This window comes from Hydractinia symbiolongicarpus, chromosome 10 (genome assembly GCF_029227915.1).
Source record: "Hydractinia symbiolongicarpus strain clone_291-10 chromosome 10, HSymV2.1, whole genome shotgun sequence".
Lineage (NCBI taxonomy): Eukaryota > Metazoa > Cnidaria > Hydrozoa > Anthoathecata > Hydractiniidae > Hydractinia > Hydractinia symbiolongicarpus.
This window is the reverse complement of record NC_079884.1, coordinates 10,617,853-10,637,106: the sequence shown is the minus strand read 5'-3', so window position 1 is coordinate 10,637,106 and position 19,254 is coordinate 10,617,853. Positions and strand designations below refer to the sequence as shown.

General features: G+C 34.0%; 2 protein-coding genes across 2 annotated transcripts; both read left to right on the top strand.

Annotated features, from left to right (window-relative positions):
* The first annotated feature begins 4,929 nt into the window (after positions 1 to 4,929).
* Positions 4,930 to 9,303, top strand: LOC130612082 (STING ER exit protein-like). The gene is made up of 8 exons (XM_057433371.1): positions 4,930 to 5,500; positions 6,540 to 6,654; positions 6,979 to 7,020; positions 7,232 to 7,293; positions 7,420 to 7,490; positions 7,884 to 7,973; positions 8,232 to 8,324; positions 8,963 to 9,303. Exons 1-8 carry the CDS (start codon positions 5,377 to 5,379, stop codon positions 9,008 to 9,010), a joined length of 645 nt encoding a protein of 214 aa, XP_057289354.1. The 5' UTR covers positions 4,930 to 5,376; the 3' UTR covers positions 9,011 to 9,303.
* A 968-nt stretch (positions 9,304 to 10,271) lies between these two features.
* On the top strand, positions 10,272 to 12,270 carry LOC130612849 (uncharacterized). Its single transcript, XM_057434193.1, has 4 exons — positions 10,272 to 10,314; positions 10,880 to 10,986; positions 11,078 to 11,311; positions 11,523 to 12,270. The coding sequence occupies exons 1-4, from the start codon at positions 10,272 to 10,274 to the stop codon at positions 11,769 to 11,771; spliced, it is 633 nt and encodes a 210-aa protein (XP_057290176.1). The 3' UTR covers positions 11,772 to 12,270.
* Positions 12,271 to 19,254: the final 6,984 nt, after the last annotated feature.

The window sequence follows — 19,254 nt, the reverse complement described above, 5'->3', positions numbered from 1 at the left end:
ACGATTGCTTTAGACCATATATACTTCTCTTCAGCTTGCAGACCATATTCACCTTCCCTTTAATCTCGAAACCCTCAGGTTGTTTCATGAAGATGTCTTCTTTCAATTCGCCATTCAAGAATGCGGTTGTTATATCCAATTGATGTAGTTGAAGATTATATTTCGCTGCCAATGCAATCATTGTCCTTATTGATTCGAATCTTACTACGGGACAAAATGTTTCATCATAGTCAATTCCACTTTTCTGTGTGAATCCTTGCGCTACCAATCTTGCCTTGTGCCGCTCTTTGTTTCCATCTGCATCACACTTTCGTTTGAACACCCATTTGCTTCCAACAACTTTACGTCCATCCGGCAGTTCAACGACATCCCATACATCGTTCTTGTATAGTGATTTGATTTCCTTTTTCATTGCGTCGATCCAATTTTCTTTGTCATCACTTTGAAGTGCTTCTTTGATTGACTTTGGATCTGGTACTTCTTCTGCAACATATACCCAATCACCGTAACGATCTGGTGCTTTTCGTTCTCGTCTTTGCCTATCGGTTTGTAAAGGTTCACCGTTGTCATTTTTGTCAACGTCATTATCTTCAAATTCCAATTCCACTTCATGTTGCTTGACAACTTCTTTTGGAGCTTCTTTGTCATCCTTCTCCTTAGTTCGTGATTTGGTTTCGTTGAAGACAACATCTCTGCTGAAGAAAACTCTTTTCTTCACTTCATTGACAACCGAAAGCCTTTGGTTGTCGTACCATATCCCAGGAAAATGCATCGTTTCGTCTTTGAATCCACTTTTGCTCTCTCGTCCTTTGGAATGAGTGCGTAAGCGTTGCATCCAAATATACGAAGATCGCTGACATTTGGTTTGTGTCCAGTCCAAACTTCATATGGTGTCATACCTTTAACAGCACTTGTAGGACTACGATTTCGTAAGTAACTTGCTGTTGATAATGCTTCTGCCCAAAAACGCTTGGGTAACTTTGAATCCGCTAACATGGCTCGCACCATTTCCACAAGTGTCCTGTTCATTCTTTCAGCCACACCGTTCTGTTCTGGATTCTTTGGAACTGTTGTTTCATGTCGAATACCTTCTCTTTTGAGATAGTTCTCAAATTCATTTGAAGTGTATTCTCCTCCATTGTCCGTTCGAAATACTTTAATTCTCGAACCGCTTGACTTTTCGACCATTGCTTTCCATTCCACAAAACTTTGGAATGCGTCGCTTTTGTTTTTCAGCATATACACCCACACATGTCGTGACTTATCGTCGATAAAGGTGATAAAATATTCAGCTCCGCTAAGTGACTTCTCTTCAATCTTTCCACACACGTCACTGTGCACTAATCCAAGTAATTCATTGGACCGCACTCCTCCTTTCTTTGGAAAAGGTGTCCGGTGCTGCTTTCCATCAACACATGATTCACAAAACTTTGCATTCTTTAATGAATCGTATTCAAATCCATCAACCAAATTATCTTTTGCCAGCATTTCCAGACTTTTAACCCCAAGGTGACCGTAACGTCGGTGCCAAATTGATTCTTTTGTGTCGTCACTTCCACACATTGCAAACTCACTTTCCGCTTCTCCCTGTCGACTACAGTTGAGATGATACAGGTTTCCAGACTTTGTAGCAGTAGCGACTACTTTGTTGCCATCCAATATACGGCATTCCGACTGACCAAACTCAAACCTCTTACCGGACTTTGTTCCCTTTGAGACACTCAAAAGATTGTAAGACAGTTGTGGTACGTATAAAGTTTCATACAATCGGCATTGTTTCACTTTTACATCCGGGATGTTCACGAATAATTCCACTGTCCCTTTACCAATAGCTTCCAGTGAGTATCCGTCCCCAACAGTAATCTTCTGTGGTTCCTCGAGTTCAACAATGTCAACAAATAAGCTCTCGTCATTGCACATATGACACGTGGCTCCAGAGTCCACTATCCAATCGCTTAACTTTTCGGATGCTACTAAAGAATGTTCGACAACAAATCCGAGTTCGATTTCTTCGTCGGACTCCTCCTTTTCGGCGGTACAAGCCTTTTGGTTCATGGGTTTCTTCTTGAACTTTCCATCCGATCTCGAATAATTTCCCGCCTTGTTGAGATCACAGTTTCGTTTAATATGTCCGTAATTACCACACCGATAACACTTTGGACCTTTCTGGTTACGCTGATGATGCTTTAACGTCATCGCCTTTATTCCTGGCTCTGTTTCTACCATGTCTTTCTGTTTGCTTTCCTCGTGAAGCAGTCGCTCTGTAACAACGTCAATTTTTGGTACCTCCGAACTTGCTTCGAGCGCCGTGACCAACATGTCGTACGAACGCGGCAAACTTGCCAACAAATGAACCACCTTATTTTCGTCATCCAAAGGATCACCAACAATCGCTAACTCTTCAAAAATCTCCGTCATTGTTTTGATGTGAGTCTGTACCGATTGTCCTTCCTTTAACTTTAACGCATAAAGTTTTCGACGTAATGCCAATTTGTTGGCCCAAGATTTTTTCTGAAATTGATTGGCTAACCTTTTCCATACTTCTGCGGGATCTTCTGGATCCGGACCAAGTAGATATAGAAGAGATGGTTCAATCGATAAAACGATAGTAGCCAATGCCTTGTCTCTTCTCAATGCATATTTCACCGCTGCTGCTTCGCCACCAGCAGGAGCACCTTCAGTTTCATTAACAATTTTCCACAAACCTTCTCGTACCAATGCCATCTTACATTGCAACTTCCATGTCGCATAATTTGATCCATTCAGCGGTTTCAAAAGAATCTTCGTTGCTTCCGCAGCCATTATTCCTCCGGATACTTTCAACTAAATACCGGAATACCAATGTTTTGATTCCGTGATAACAATCACCAAAATTCCGTGAACTACAAATTTCCAAGATGGCGTCAAGTGGTGCACGTACTTTGTTTACAAGTTTCTTCTCACTATCTTCAGTTATACTGGGCAATACTCTGGGCCCATAACCTGTTGAATAATATTTGTTATGGTTCTGAAGATATATTTACTTCACAATGTACATACATAAATGTTTACAGTCAGCTTATGTATAGTCTTTACATGGAATTTGCTAGAAAATACTAGTATACAAGAAAAAACGTCTAGAATGTTCAAGAATGTTCTGGAATGTTCCGTAACGTTCCAGTAAATATCTGACTAGAGTGTCTGTAATTTCAATAAAACATTGCCAAATTATTGTCACAGAATGATGGATTTCTCTGCAAGAACACCATTAAAAACTAGGCATGGAGTGGGTTCGCCCATATACGGCCAGTGTTTTTATGTACCTTCGAAACTTGTTACGGCTATGATAAACAACTAGCATCTGGTCTTAATAAGTACAGGTATGTTTGTGCACCAGTATGGGCATTTGTAGTGTGTACGGCACAAATAGACCCTGGATAAACAGGGAAAACAACAACTTAGCCAAAATTGCCCATTCGCAGCCACTTCGCCCTAAACCGGCCACCAATTATTTTTCTTAATAGACACTCTAATCTGGTCATTATAGTATAATCTGCAATAGAGGTAATTAAACGTTCTTATATGCCAACTGATTAAACATTCATTTTCAGTCCCCTAAACCCTGTTAGCTCAGTTTGTGACCCACCCGAGGTCCATTTTTATCACACGACCAACCCTGTGGTTGTTTTATCACGATTAAAGATAGGAAAATGAACAATGTCAAAGAAAACAATAACAAAGGGTTGTTTATTACAATATTTATTATTGAAATGAAACTTTACATTGTTCAAAGCATTAAAATCCACTTAAAATGTATGTAGCGTATTAGGGCGCCATATTTTTTTTTAATATGGAAATTTCTCGGGTCTATTATTTCCAATCCTTTAGTGTGGCACCAAGTACCAAATATGTAATTTACACAGAGTTGATTGAATTTTATCTATTCACAACTTTTCATTACAGTTCCAAGAATTTTTGAAAAAATATTTTGTCAGTCATTTTTTATGTACGCAGTCTAGCTTCTAACCAACATTTCTTGAAAGTTAAAGTGGTTGAATTGACAGACTTTGGTTTTTTCTGATGTTAAAAGGTTCTTAAGTGTTGCAAACAAGGAATTGACATATATAGCATTGTAATAAATAAATGAAGTTGTACATAATTTATAATGCCTGGCCGTAATTGGGCAATGGCTGTATATGGGCAAACCCACTCTAGCGAAAAAAAAGTCTGGAGGTAAATTGCGAATATCAAAATTTAGTTTCCACAAAATTTTGTTTTATTTGAGAACAATAACAGCTTTGTCACCAGGGCTCTTTGCTTGTCACGAATGGTATAAAAGCCGGTCGGCCCTGATTATGTTCGTTCCATAAGTGAGGAATAACGTAAAAGTGACACACATAAGCCAGCCTGCCTCGGGTTATGTTTGTTTTATAAGTGCCAAATAATATTTGGTAACTGTCATACATAAGCCAACCTTTTTCTGATTATGTTGCCCTGATTATGTATTTTCAACCCTGTTTATAAACAGGACAAACTGCCGTTCATAATACAGGCAGAACAGTACAACTTTCAGTTGAGGGAAAACATGCATGTTTCATAGTCAAACTCTTCAAAGAAGCTTTGATTAAACAAGAACTGCAAGTATCTAAATTACACTAAACCTAAAAATCCAAAAACTCTCCTGAAACTACACAATATGACATATTTAAAGTTAGAAAACAAAGATCCTACAAAAAAATTTAGCACCTATATATAAACAGTTAAATGTAAATGGCGTGTTTTCCTTTCAATCATAATGGCTACCCTGAAAAATACGAACATGTATATAATTAATTTGAAAATATCATGTAACATTTGCTGACCGGGAGAATATGATCCAAACGGTGCCACATATATACATTATTTCTTTTTTGGATGCTGTTGTTTATATTTTTTACCTACAGAAATGCTTGCACCTGTGTAAAAAAATGCAAACGACCTGAATGTATAAAACTAGTGGAGGGTAGTCCCTGCGTCTCTCTTATAAGAAAGACCACAGGAAAGTCTCGCAAGGAATTAAAGTCCTGTCGCTTAGCATTGACCAATTACCTAAGATGTGTGTTGTCAACAGTGACAGAAAAGCGGAATAAATGGGGTTATGATCTTTGGGGGTGGGAGTTTGTTTATGGAAAATCTAAAACTTGTGAAATTGTAATGCATCCTGAATAAAATAATGGAAAACTTTTTTTCTCATTGACATCATATTATCTCTCAAAATTTTATAGCTAGGGGAATGTCAAATCAGCGTTAGAAAATTAAAATGTCAGTATATATAACGAACTTGTACAAAAATATATTTACTAGCCATTTTACTCATAGTTTATCTTAGTGACAATGTGTTAAAGTTACATATTTAAGATGCCAAAAATCATATCTAGGACAATTGTTTGTTCTGATTCACAAGATAAAGAAGAATATAATGAAGGGAACCAGTCTTTAGTGCCATACTTTTGTATCTGTGGACAAGTGGCATTAATTCTAGGTTAGTTAAATTTAATTTAGTAATTTTTTATATATAAATAAAGAAAATTCTCACCAAATTAACAGGATTATAAATAAGGTTCTAAAAAAATAATATTCTATCCATTTGTGTATATATATATATATATATATATATATATATATATATATATATATATATATATATATATATATATATATATATATATATATATATATATATATATATATATATATATATATATATATATATATAGATATATATATATATATATATATATATATATATATATATATATATATATATATATATATATATATATATATATATATATATATAAATATATATATTTACCTTGAAGAACCGAAATAGCTATAAACATTATTAAAGTTTATATATCTCGGAAAGTCTCACAGGTTTTAATCTAAAAATAAAAGACTACTTTAATTAATTTCAATCTCTGACGTATACAATTGCATGTTTTAACCATGCTTGAAATATTTTCAGGTTTTAGCTATCTTTTATTTTGTCTGGTAGATGGACAAAACCTGTTCGAAAACACAAGTTGACTTTCTCAATCAGAATTTTTTTCACCTACCTGATGTATTCCTGCCAAATAATCTAAAAATTCATTCATTGCACATATTTTTTATTCATTGAGGTACAACAATGAAGCTTACTAAGTACTATTCAGGACGGAGATTTGTTGCATGGTTCGACTTTTTAATTTGCCCTCAAGGTTTTTTAATTCTTTAAATCATTTTAAATTGATGTGTTGATCGAATGTTTGCATGTAAGCAAGATTGTAGCAGATGAGGTAAAAAACTAAAAATGGTAGTAGGGAGTTAGAAACGACAATGCCTTGGAATCTTTGATCAGTGTTGCAAAGAATTAATCATCTGCAACCATAGAATGTCAGCTCTCATGGAAATTCCCAAAAGAAAATTTCCAGCTAACACTACCAAGATTTTTAGTACCGATTAGTTGAAAAGATCTTTTTCAATTCCAACATCCTAAAATGTTACTAGTGCTATCCAAATGTGTTTATTTTTTGTCTTAGATTGTGACTTAAAAAGGTTGCCTTTAAGATCATTGGACGGTGCTCGAGTTGTGGATGCTAAATTCCATGCCCATAAATTGCGATGTGAAGAAAGTGAAACTGTTTATTTAAAGAGGCATACAATTTTGTTTTGTTTTTTTATGTTATCTCTAGTCTCTTAATCCATTTCTGTTGAAATTAGGGTTATCAAATGCGTGATCAAATTTTAATTTTAAGATTTTTTAGTGTTTTATATATAAGTAAATTGTTTTGCCTAAAAATTAGTCATGTAATAGCTCCTGCATTACTTTGGAATACCCTTATAAAGAAATTCTTGTTATGCTAATTATTTGATAAAATCCTCAAAAGAACAAACGTTTCTTCTTAATAGATTAGGATTACCTAAGTTATTTCGTTAATTCCAATATCTAACGGTTCGTTTTATTTCTTAAATTTTTAGGGAAAAAGGACTTGAACGGCAATTCCGCTATAAATGCAAGAAGTAAGAATTTCTTGTTTAATTCAAAAGGAGCAGTAGGCATGGTTTTTATTCAAAGGGATGGTTCTGAAAAAGGGAAATGTTGTCATTCTGTTATTTTTTTTTGAGATATTCGGACGTTTAAAATATTGCTTTTTCGTAAAAAGTTAATAATTTTGTGTTCTGGTACCTTAATGTGTGCATGAAATTTAGACAAGATATTTTTTTTTACCAGATGTGGTCTTCTTCTGTTTTACCGTCACGAGAAGAAAACCAAAGTCACTTTTATTGTTGATGGTATGTAGATTTTCCAACTGGCTGACAGCTAGTTTTAGTAGATTGTTGTGATAACTGCAAAGGTTCTGTAAATGAAAGTATAATTCAGACAATTTGCTTGTTAAATTTATTATTTTTTCTTACAAGGTGCTGTGGTGAAAGGCAATGCTGATCAGATTGAACCTTCTCCATTGGCAAAACCTGTTCCTAAGAAAAAGGTAGGTTCAATACCCTACTCAAACAACAATAAGTACAAATTTAGAACACTGCCTTCATAGAAAAAGGAGAGTTACACGTCTAAAAGGAACAGCAAAAATTTGTGGATCCAATATGAAAGATTTGCAATAATTTGCATGCCCGAAGACTCAGTATTGTAAATTCTTAGACAGTTGAAAAGGGTGTTTTCTGTTACAATTATCCTTCAGATTTTATCTAAAGCATTATCAATGACCGAAATCTATTCTCTCTGACATAATGGTTTGATGTAGAGAATCGATTTGTTATTTCGAACCAAATGGTGGTCCTATAGTAGTATAAAAAATTCTCTTAACACTCTGGTAAGAAGTACTAAGGATTGCACAGAGTTAACTGTAGTTATGTCTTCTGTATAGATTATGGTGAAAAAACATACCAAAGAAATGGGGAAGTTTGGATCAGTTACAGTGTCTACTGTCGATGAAGAAGAAGAGGAATTAGAAGCAGTAAGCGCGTGTTAGAATGTATCTGATATATCAGGGACGAATGCATTTCTTTAATTAAAAAAAGAACTCAACACTGTTTCGGCAATACACCTGATTCCATCTTCCGTATCAGAAACACTTAGTTGGATGTTCCGTTTTATTTGCTGTCTTAAAAAATACCCCAGGATCAAGTATATACTGTCCTCCGTGCGACTGTAAAATTCATATTTAAAGCAGACATCGAGTTAAGTGGTTCCCAAATAATCTTTTATGTTTTAGGCTGAAATTGCTTCTTCGTACGCACAAAACGCTCGTATTATATCTGCTCAGCTTAACAAGCGGAAGACTGCACAACAAAAGGCTACCGATGATGTAAGTTACTATTTCTTCTTTAAATGAATGTAGGCTATATTAAGGTACGTTGATCATTTGGTTAACATGTCACGCTCAAAAGTAGACGGAAATATTTTGGATGCATGAAAATGTGCTCTTAGCTCATCAAGATTTTTTGTTATCAAGGTAGGGAGGGGCAACCGTGCTGAGGACGTCGAAAACCTTGAAATCAGAATTTTCGAGTAACTTATGTTTGCAGCTATTTAATTTCTTCATTTCCCTAATGTTTGAAAACATATCTTGTTTATTTTTTTATATTCTTGACCATGCCTAGAAATTCTTCTTTTTCCTATTGTGCTTAATCTTGGAAAATAGATAAGCTTATGGCGTTAAAAAACTGTGCAAAAAAAATTGGACAAAATTTGACCCTGCGTGAGTTGTCGTTTTTTCACTTCTTGACCCCCCATTTGTTTTTATTTTGAGTGCCGGAGAAAACTTGGCAACACTCAAATCGGGTGCACCATGGGGAAAGAAGCAGATGCGTTAAAATTTGAATAGCAAAAATTTCTTAAAGTGCCCGGTAGTACGCTAACCGGAAAATCGTCTTTGTCTTGTAAGTAAAAGGATTTATTGAAGACATTGAATAAATAGCTTTTTTCTTTAAATTCTTTTCCTAGGAAGCCAGCAAATCAAAAAAGCCTAGGGGAACTCTTATTGATCAATAATGGAATACTAGAATCTCGTTTATCAACACACAGAACAGTAATGTCTGGTAGAATGATAAATTGCTCGTCTCTTCGTTGTTTTTAAATTATGTTCATCAAGAACATCTCCAGCTATATATTTAACTGTGCAGCCTGCTCCAGTTGTTAGTTATGAGTAGCAGAAAGTAAAAGAAAAGAAGAAAGTAATGAATCTATATGGAACATTTACAGCATGTGCTAGAATTTGATCCGCTTAATAGTATTACGGACTCTTGATGTAAATATTTTTTCAGAAATAAATTTATATTATTACATTTTTTATTTTTTATTTATTTTTTTCCCGCTGTTCCTCCAAAATAAGTTGATTCAAGTTCCTCCAAGATCAGACCGATTCAAATGTTGAATAACGCCCCTTTCCTTGCTAATTTATTATTTTAGTTTTTGGTCTTTTTTTATATTCTTCTACGTCTAAAATTTCGGCGAACATTGATCTCAAACAACATACACTGATATTCCGATTTTAATAATTTCATGTAGTTTCGTTTCATTGACGCTAAAACATAATTAAATCCTCGCGAATGATTCTGAAATCTTCAATTCGTGAAAACAAATACCTGCGAAATTTTACAAAAACATCGCTTTTATCAGGTTAAATATCCGCGAAATGCATTTTCCCGCTCGCAAAAATTTTCACCCGTAAGGTAGGCAAAGATTTATTACCTTGGACGAACCTTTGAAAAAACATTTTGCGCAACTTATTTGTGCGACACCTAATTGAATTAAAAATTTCTTTGAAACATACTTTTGGTTTTGGGATTAAAGGGTTTTTTATGCAAAATGTGAAACTTATTTTTGCGGTAGAAAGCTCTCGTGAAGCAATGCGGAACAAATTATTATGATTAAAATTCTTTTTTATGAAAACTTTGCATTTTTAAAAAAAGAAAAATGATGATTCTTTTAAGTGCATGATGCTACAACAGACATGATTAAGGTATGCAATACTTGCTAATTAGCAGACATCATCGATAAATATGTTTTTCCAATAATTAGAGGCGTTCACTTTGAGCAATTTTATTTTCTGACCGTTTATGGCTTGGGGAGGAGAAAACCCTAAAGGTTCTGACTTTTTAAATTGAAAGCAACTCGTCGCCATGTATATCGCCACGTTAAAGAATCTCTCAAATGTTTCAATTATTTTTGTAATATATGTATATATAGTTTAAAAAAACTTTCTATGGTTGATCAACTTTAAACCTAATTTTGCGGAAAATAATTTCGCAACATGCCTAAAAAGTGCGATTTGGCGGTATTTAATCTTCCAAAGGGTATGTGTACCCAATAAAGGTAAAAAATCGCGAAAAATAGGTTCTTCTGGGGACTAGAATGGTTCTAGTCCCCAGAGCCCTTAAAGATTAAAACTCGAAAGTATGTTTATCTTAAAGAGCTCTGGGGTCGAGAATGATTCCACAGTGCACAAAGCCGACCTAGAAAGATAAACCGAGAAGTCATTGCATCGCATGATATTCGATTTGGATTCGGCTGCATTCGAAAAACAACATTGTGAAAAATGGCTTCTACGAGAACGTTCTCTGTTAAGTTTAAAATCTGAAGTTTTAAAATCTATTTAAAGATTGCAACACATAACGTGGTTTTATCTCTAAGTTACCAAAAATGCGTTTTTAACACTACTTGAACACACTACACCACCTACAGAGGATGTGTAGGAGCTTTTTATCAGTCGGTGGATAGTGAATAGTACGCCTGGAAAAAAGCGATTTGAAAAATAGGCCATTTCATGGAAGCAAAGATTGGATCAAAAACCATAAGGAGATTATGTTTACCGTGAAAGTTGGTTGTCTGGGAAACATATGACGTCGAATTAAATACAAGACCGCGAAAGCCTATTGGCTGTCCTGAGAAAAGTATATGACGTCAAATTGACAAACGTAAAGGACAATGTGGGTGACAAAATTACTTGTTGTAAAAACACAGCTCAAGTAAGCAGACGTGTTTTGATGTGGAAAAGTTTTCCATTCGAAACGTTGTTGTTGTTACTTGCAATTGTTGCTACGAATAAATTTCATGCAGAATATAATGCAGAACAAACTTTCTCGATTGTTTTGTCGTCGAGCCCGCGTGCAATCGAAACGAACACAAGATGGAATAAAGTTACGAAAGAATGTCAGCTTTATTTCTGAAGGATTGAATGCCGACGAGGAAATGGTTAACAAGCGTAAAGTAGAAGTGAAACGTACTCTGTTCGATTTTATTGTGAATCATACAGAAGAAACTAATCAGAATGAAAAATTAGATGAATACAAAGTAAGTTATTTCTTTTTGCACTATATATGTGTAAATGTGTGGCTACACTTAAATTTCAATGCTTGATATTATGTAACGAAATCTTCTTCTCGCTATGTTTCAAGTATAAAAGGAGAAGGTTTCCGCTATGGCGTCGTAAATGAGCCTTTCTTGGCTCATTTACGCTCAAAGAGTATATCTATTTTTTGATGGACTGGTGTTCTTTCTTTAGTTATCAATCATCGAGTCCTTCTGTGACGTTAATGCGAAGTTGCTCCGATTATTCTTCATTATTGAAGGTGAACTAAAAATGATTGATGGTGAACTGAATAGCAAATGGAAGTTGTATAGAAAGAAAAAGTTACAATCTGATAAACTTGAATTAGAAGGACTTCGAACACAAGTATCTGACATGTCAGACAATATTGTTGAAATGATTGAATACTTGGATCTAAAATTTAAGTTACCATCGACTACATAAAACTAAAAAACAATATGAAATCTAGTTTTTCATGTTCTTCCACTTAGAATTTTGCGAATCCTTTTTTGTTCCGCTCCTTATATGTTCACGTTATTAGTTTCTGACAAGTTTACCGGCCTAAAGCAACTAAGGGGCAGTGGAGGGGCAAGGCAAAAGGTGTGGGGTAACAATATTTTGAAATATTAAGAAAACCATTTTTTTTTTCTCCAATTACCGCGACAACAATGAAATTTTATAAAATAAATACATAAACTGCACGATCTTTATTTTTCCAAAACATTTTTAGTTAAAATCCTCCAGGTGGTTTTTTTGGTCATGTTCCAACAAGATTTCAAATACAAAAGCTGCAATAGCATGTCGAAGTAAGCTAGGGCCCCTTAAAACAAAGTAAATATAATTTTCTTGTGTGAAATTAATTAATGGATTTTATGCCACTTGAATTTGACATAAGTGAAAGACAAAATTGGCATTTATTTCCAAAAACTACAAAGATTGGCAGCTTATTCCCGAAGCTAATTTTCGCGAATTTCACAATTTTGTTACAACACTCAAATTCGCAAAATCGACACTATTTGCAAAAATAATTCTCCTCGTAAATTAGTTCACCTATGCAATTCCATTAAACAGGATGTTGTTTAAGATAAGCGGGTAAGATAGGTATACTTACCAATTCTCAAGGTAGCGGCGCCATTTTCAATTTGTTGTGAGGGACGGGTTCACACAAGGAGCAGGATTGTTGTTTCTCTTTAAGGTTGTGTTTTTCACTTTATATAAAACTTTAAAAGCAGTGTATTAATAAGTACTAGTCGATAAGGCCTGTGGAGGAATCCACTTAGGCAGAAGCCCAATAAAAAATAGGTTGTTTTAGACGTTTTGCTGACGCCAGCAGTGCATATCCTAACAAAAATAGTAAAATTTCGTTTATTCTTTGATTGTGATGTGTAGAGCTTAAAGCGCTGATCAAGAAAATGTATATGATCATGCGCTTTTGATGCAGGATTAATGAGATATAAGGGTTTAAACATTTTGCTGATGTCAGCAAAGGCCTGTCAAAAAACAAAAAAAACATTTTAAAAAATTTGCACACTTGTTGCCATTATCGATCTTGAAACGCTGATTAAGAAAATGTATAGGATCATGTACTATGGCTAAACGGTTGGGGTTTGAAGGTTTTTTGATGACGTCATCAACCCGTCCATTCCGAAACGGATTCGGGGACCCAGGTTTGAGAAAATTAACCAAATTGGTCCTAGGTGATCCCCAGTTACCCACGCAGGGGATGACGTCAGTTATTTCCACCCGTTTCTAAGTTATTAAGCCTTAAATTTAAAAGTGCAATGCAATGGCTTCACTAATCTTAATATACTTTCCTTTGACGTCAATATTGCTTTAACGTCAAAGTTTGGTAATTTACAAAACAAATTTATAGACGATGTTTTATAGATTTTATCAAAGTAATTTTATCAACTTTGCAAAAGTCACAGACAGACAGACAGACAGACAGAACTGACGTATTATTATATAGACTAGTCGATAAGGCCTGTGGAGTAATCCACTTAGGCAGAGGGACAATGGAAAATAGGTTTTTTTAGATTTTTTGCTGACGTCAGCAGTGCAGGTACAAAAAAAATTGGCGAAGTTTAGTTTATTCGTTGCCTGTAATGTGTAGAGGTTAAAACGCAGATCAAAATAATGTATAGGATCATATGTTTTCGACAAACGCCTGAGGAGATATAAGGTTTTAAAAATTTTGCTGACGTCAGCAATGAACCGTCAAAACCCAAAATTTTTTTTAAGAAATTCGTATACCTGTTGCCCTTATCGTATAGATCTTGAAGCACTGATTAAGAAAATGTATAGGATCATGTACTTTTGGTAAACGGTTGCAGAGATATTAGTGTTTGAAGATTTTTGATGACGTAATTAACCCGTCCATTCCGAAATGGATTCGGGGACCCAGGTTTGGGAAAATTACCCAAATTGGTCCTAGGTGATCCCCAGTTACCCACGCAGAAGATGACGTCAGTTATTTCCACCCGTTTCTAAGTTATTAAGCCTTAAATTTAAAAGTGCAATGCAATGGCTTTACTAATCTTAATATACTTTCCTTTGACGTCAATATTGCTTTAACGTCAAAGTTTGGTAATTTACAAAACAAATTTATAGACGATGTTTTATAGATTTTATCAAAGTAATTTTATCAACTTTGCAAAAGTCACAGACAGACAGACAGAACTGACGTATTATTATAGAGATCTAGTAGATTAGGCCCGTGGAAAAATCCACTTAGGCAGAAAAACAATTGAAAAGTTCTGTCATTTGAATTTTGATGACATCAGCAAATATTTCAGTATATTGAATATGCCTTTTACTAAAAAAAATAATCTGAAAATGCATAAAAAGAAAGAAGTCATAATTTAACAAAAAAGTTCTTAAAATCTAACACAAAATATCAAATGTCAAATCGCATGAAATCCTCCCAACAAAACGTCAGACAAAATATGAAAAACAACGGCGTGCAAGGTGTAAAATCTAGTTAGTAGAAAGTTACAACATTAACAGTCACAACCCAGACAGTTACGACAACAATAATAATAATGTCAGAAATAACACATCTCAAATATGTATACATCTTATTATGTGATTATGTTGAAAACCTTCAATATTTTAATCTTTAAAATGTCGAAAAGAAAGGCTTGCAACAGTAAGCACAGATCTATGAAATAAGTTCTTTATGCATTTTAAACATTGTCTTTTCCCTAAATGCTTATACAACAATACAACCTGAACAACATAAAAAAGCCAAACTTAAACAAACCCAAAACACCAAAAAACAAAAAGTTAAACTTTGAAAAATCATTTATTCGGTTGCATACCATCCTCTCCCGCAAAAATATGCACAAAATGTAAAAATTAACCGGTTAACAAAACAATTTTTTTGTCTCGTGATCCGTACTGTCTTTACCAAAACAAATTTATAGACGATGTTTTATAGATTTTATCAAAGTAATTTTATCAACTTTGCAAAAGTCACAGACAGACAGACAGAACTGACGTATTATTATAGAGACTAGTCGATAAGGCCCGTGGAAAAAAATCCACTTAGGCAGCATAACAGAGAAAAACAATTTATAGACGATGTTTTATAGATTTTATCAAAGTAATTTTATCAACTTTGCAAAAGTCACAGACAGACAGACAGAACTGACGTATTATTATAGAGACTAGTCGATAAGGCCCGTGGAAAAAAATCCACTTAGGCAGCATAACAGAGAAAAACAACCGTCAGTTAAATTTTGATGACGTCAGCAGAGACCTGTCAGAACACAAATTTTTTTTTAGAAATTAGTATGCCTGTTGCCTTCATCGTATAGATCTTGAAACGCTGATAAAGAAAATGTATAGGATCGTGTACTTTTGGCAAACGGATGCAGAGATACTAGAGCTTGAAGGCTTTTTAATGACGTCATCAACCCGTCTATTCCGAAACGGATTTGGGGACCCAGGATTGGCAAAATTACCCAAATTAGTCCTAGGTGGTTCCTAACCTACACAGTCACCACCTTGTTTCCAAGTTATTTTGCCTCAAAGTTTTAATTGCACTGTAATGGCTTCATTAATATAAAGTAAGATATTGACGTTAGTAAGTAGTGTTATTGACGTGGCGACGTAGCGTCAGAAAATTTAACATATTAGACATGCATTTTTCGGCAACATTAACATTACAGACACACAGACACACTTAGCGTATTATTATATAGGTACAATCTAAACTATAAAAAAAATTCTTGTCTCAGCTAATCATTGTTGACTATATCGAATACATTATATATCTTACATCCCAGTCTATACCAATATTTTTTTCCATAAGTCAATGCATTCTACGCTAGCATAAAGCCAACCACTCTTAATGCGTGTAATAAATGTTTACCAGGGTTGATAAAAAGACAATGGGGTACTGATGCTGTAGGATACAGGACGAAAGCTATTAACACAAGAAATGGAAACAGCTTTTAATTTCTTGTTACTTTCCATTCACATGATGATCTAATTGAAACTTTGGAAAAATAAAGAAAAAGATCTTAATAGCTACATCGATATTTTTAACCAACTGACCTTTACCAAAGCAAGAACGTTTGAAAGGCAACTAATTTTTTCCCGATTCGGACAATTATAGCACACGTGTTAAAATGTTTTTAAACTAAAGATGGGGCTTTTTTGAAGCAGGAGGTCTGTACGAACGAGTGATTTATAAGGAACTATTTTCGCTTATAATGACAATTTCTGGAATTACTTCATAAAAGAGACTACTGCTTAAAACCTAAATCTCTGCTTGTCCTAAAATAACTGAAAGAATATTTGGTTAATACTTCACTTTGATATGCAATTCTGATATTATAGCTTCGCATAGCGCCATGCCAGTCTTTGAGAATGCGGTGATGTCATCTTGATCGGTTTAATGGACACAAAAAGCCTGCCCAACAAAAGTAAACGCACAGTTACTCGCCCATTCGACGGAATTATTCCTGCATTTGCTAGAAGTATACCATTAAACAAGTCAATAACGACAGTTTAAAACTAGGTTATAAAAGCTATGATACTTGTATTAGCAATGAAATGCAAAAAAACTTTTCTTTTTCATCCCTTTTATAAAAAAATAAAACGAAATAGACAACAACCTATAACAATGCTAATTATTTATAGCTTTTCCCGTGCAATTAATTGTAACGAAGAAAATGCATGTAATAAAAATCAACAAGATGTAGGCATAAACTAACTCGCTATTAAAAATGCACAACTATATGAAACATTGACAATGCGACCCAATTCTACAATTTCTGCTAACAAAAAATACAGCCTATCATTCATGGTTGAAAGTGATTTGAAACGTTTATGGTCTTAAATGGCATTTAGTTGATAAAAAATTAACATTTTGATGTCACTATCATGTTCAGTATACTTTTTTTTGTTAACTGTGCCAAATTTTGTCGAGAATAAAGTAATTATAATTTTTGGATCAAATTTTGGCCTAAAATGACATTTAGGTGACATAAAATCGAAATTTTGATGTCACCAACATGCTCAGCATACTTTTTTTGTAACTGTGCCAAATTTGGTCAAAAATGAAGTGGTTTTCATTTTAGCCTAAAATGACATTTAGGTGACAAAAACCAAAATTATAATGTCCCCATTGTGTTCAGCATAATTTTTTGGTAACTGTGCCAAATTTTGTCGAAAACAAATACCAATTTTGTCCTAAAACGTCATTTAGATGACTTCCAAGTACTTAGAGAGTTTAGGTACGAAGTTTAAATCTGTGGCGTTGTAATTGCAATTTGGGACATTGATAGTTAATTAAATTAAGGAGGATTAAATTTGGTGAATTTGACAAATTTGGGCGAAATTCGCCAAATTAAATACCCGCCAAAATTTTGATAATTGACTATTCACCAAATTAAATCCCCGCCAAATTAAAAAAAAAACACGTTTTTTTTTTTAATTAAGAAAAGAAAAATGTTTTTTTCCCAAAAAAACGAACTTTTTTTATATTCACAGCAAGTTTTATAAATAGAAGTATTACTTTACTCTCTAACAAATCTTGTGTTTATATACACGTTTATTCTTATTTTTTATAAAACATTTCAAGACATAAAAATTCATTTCTTTGTGTCATTCGCCAAAATAAATTCCCGCCAAAATAAACAATTTTTTGTATTCGCCAAATTAAATCCTCGCCAATTTTTTTAAAATTTATCTTTCGCCAAATTAAATCCCCGCCAAAAATTCCATTTTGGTCATACGCCAATTAAATCATTGCCAGGATTTATCCACTTAAAGTAGTTTGTTACGAGTTGGAAGCCAATACTATTCTCGCAGGCGAGATAGTAAATACCTGTTACTTTTGCAAAAATTTTATGAATTAACAGTTTTGCGAAAGCAAGTAAGAGACAAAATAAAAGTAATCGATTTGCAAATGTAACATAGCATTGCATCGATTTCGCTATGAAAACGAAAACGCCCTTTGTTAATACAAACAGACAGAGAAAGTAGTGTATTGCTATGCAAGACTAGCTTTAGTGCCGTGGATAAATTCACATCGGGCGGTCACAGAAATAGAAATTATCGTATAAAAATAATTTATGAGATTTTTTAGCAATTGCTTCTGTTAAATGCAGCTTGAACAGTGATCGAAGTTTTTTTTGTTATTTGTTGTTTGTTTTATTTGTTATGATTAAACAGATACCGTAGTTTTAATGAAATTTAACGATTGATAACAAGTTGCGCTTAAAATGTTCATTATAGCGTGAATATGAGCTGTGTTAATCTTTTTATATTTGTTATCTATGGTTCTCGAGATATTTAAGGTCAAAGTAGTCCTACAGTTGCCGCCATGACATTTTTATTACAACCATACGTTGGAATTTGTACGATAGGCGAATATTGTGAATACAACTATTATTAAAGAAACGTTGAGGTGGGAATTTTACCAAAAATTAAGAACATGTGAAGAACGCACTTCATCTGAATTTTGATTATAAGAATATTATAAGACTATAATAATGTGAGTCTAAAATTAATACTTTTTACCTGTATACTATTTCCTTCAACCCTAAAGACAATCATCATTCGTAAATTGGACCAAATATTTCTCTATTTTCCAGAAGAGAAAATTAATTTTAATTTTTTTCAGTAAAACAAAGTTCTCGTACAGTACACACAACAAACGATAAGCTCATAGCAAAGCACAACCCGTTAAACAAGTCTTGTTGAAGAAAGTTGAAACGAACTATCTTTGTCCTTTGTGCAAAGAAGAAAACCATACAACAGCTGCTAAGACGTACACTGAAACCTGAGAGAGAGATAAGAACAGCCGTCCCAAGTTATCACGAGCTTTTATAATATATCTTTTAGTTTTTAAATATCTTTTTCAGAAAAGTAAGTAGCTGTGTTTCCTATAAGAACGAACAGTAGATATATTTGGATGGCTTTCGCGCACTGAACCCACCAGTTCAGTGCGGTTTTCGCGGACAGAATCTATCAGTTGCAAAAATCCAACCTAGACCCAGGACTTTTTATCTTTTTGATATAAAGGACAGCGAAAAAAAAAAGAGAAAAAAAAGCCCTTGGATCGAGGTTGGGTTTTTGCAAAACAACAATATGAATGATATCGGCTTCATCATTCACGCAAACGATTGTGAAGCTGCATCAGGAACAAAAACAAACACAAAAGAATTCCATAAATAAAAATCCAATAAAAATGCTATATTCTAAAGTTGTATTTAGGACAAAATAAGAACAAATCAGGCTGAAAAAGCTCGAAAATAAGATATTTGAAGCTCCACGGGGGGATAAGAATATTTACTTCGAATAACCGAAATTTTGAGTATCTGAAAATTAAGGTTTTCGCCAATTTTTCATACAGGCAGGTTTTGGAGGGGTTTGATGAAAAAAGAGGCATATTTAGATACTACTGTACTGTTTT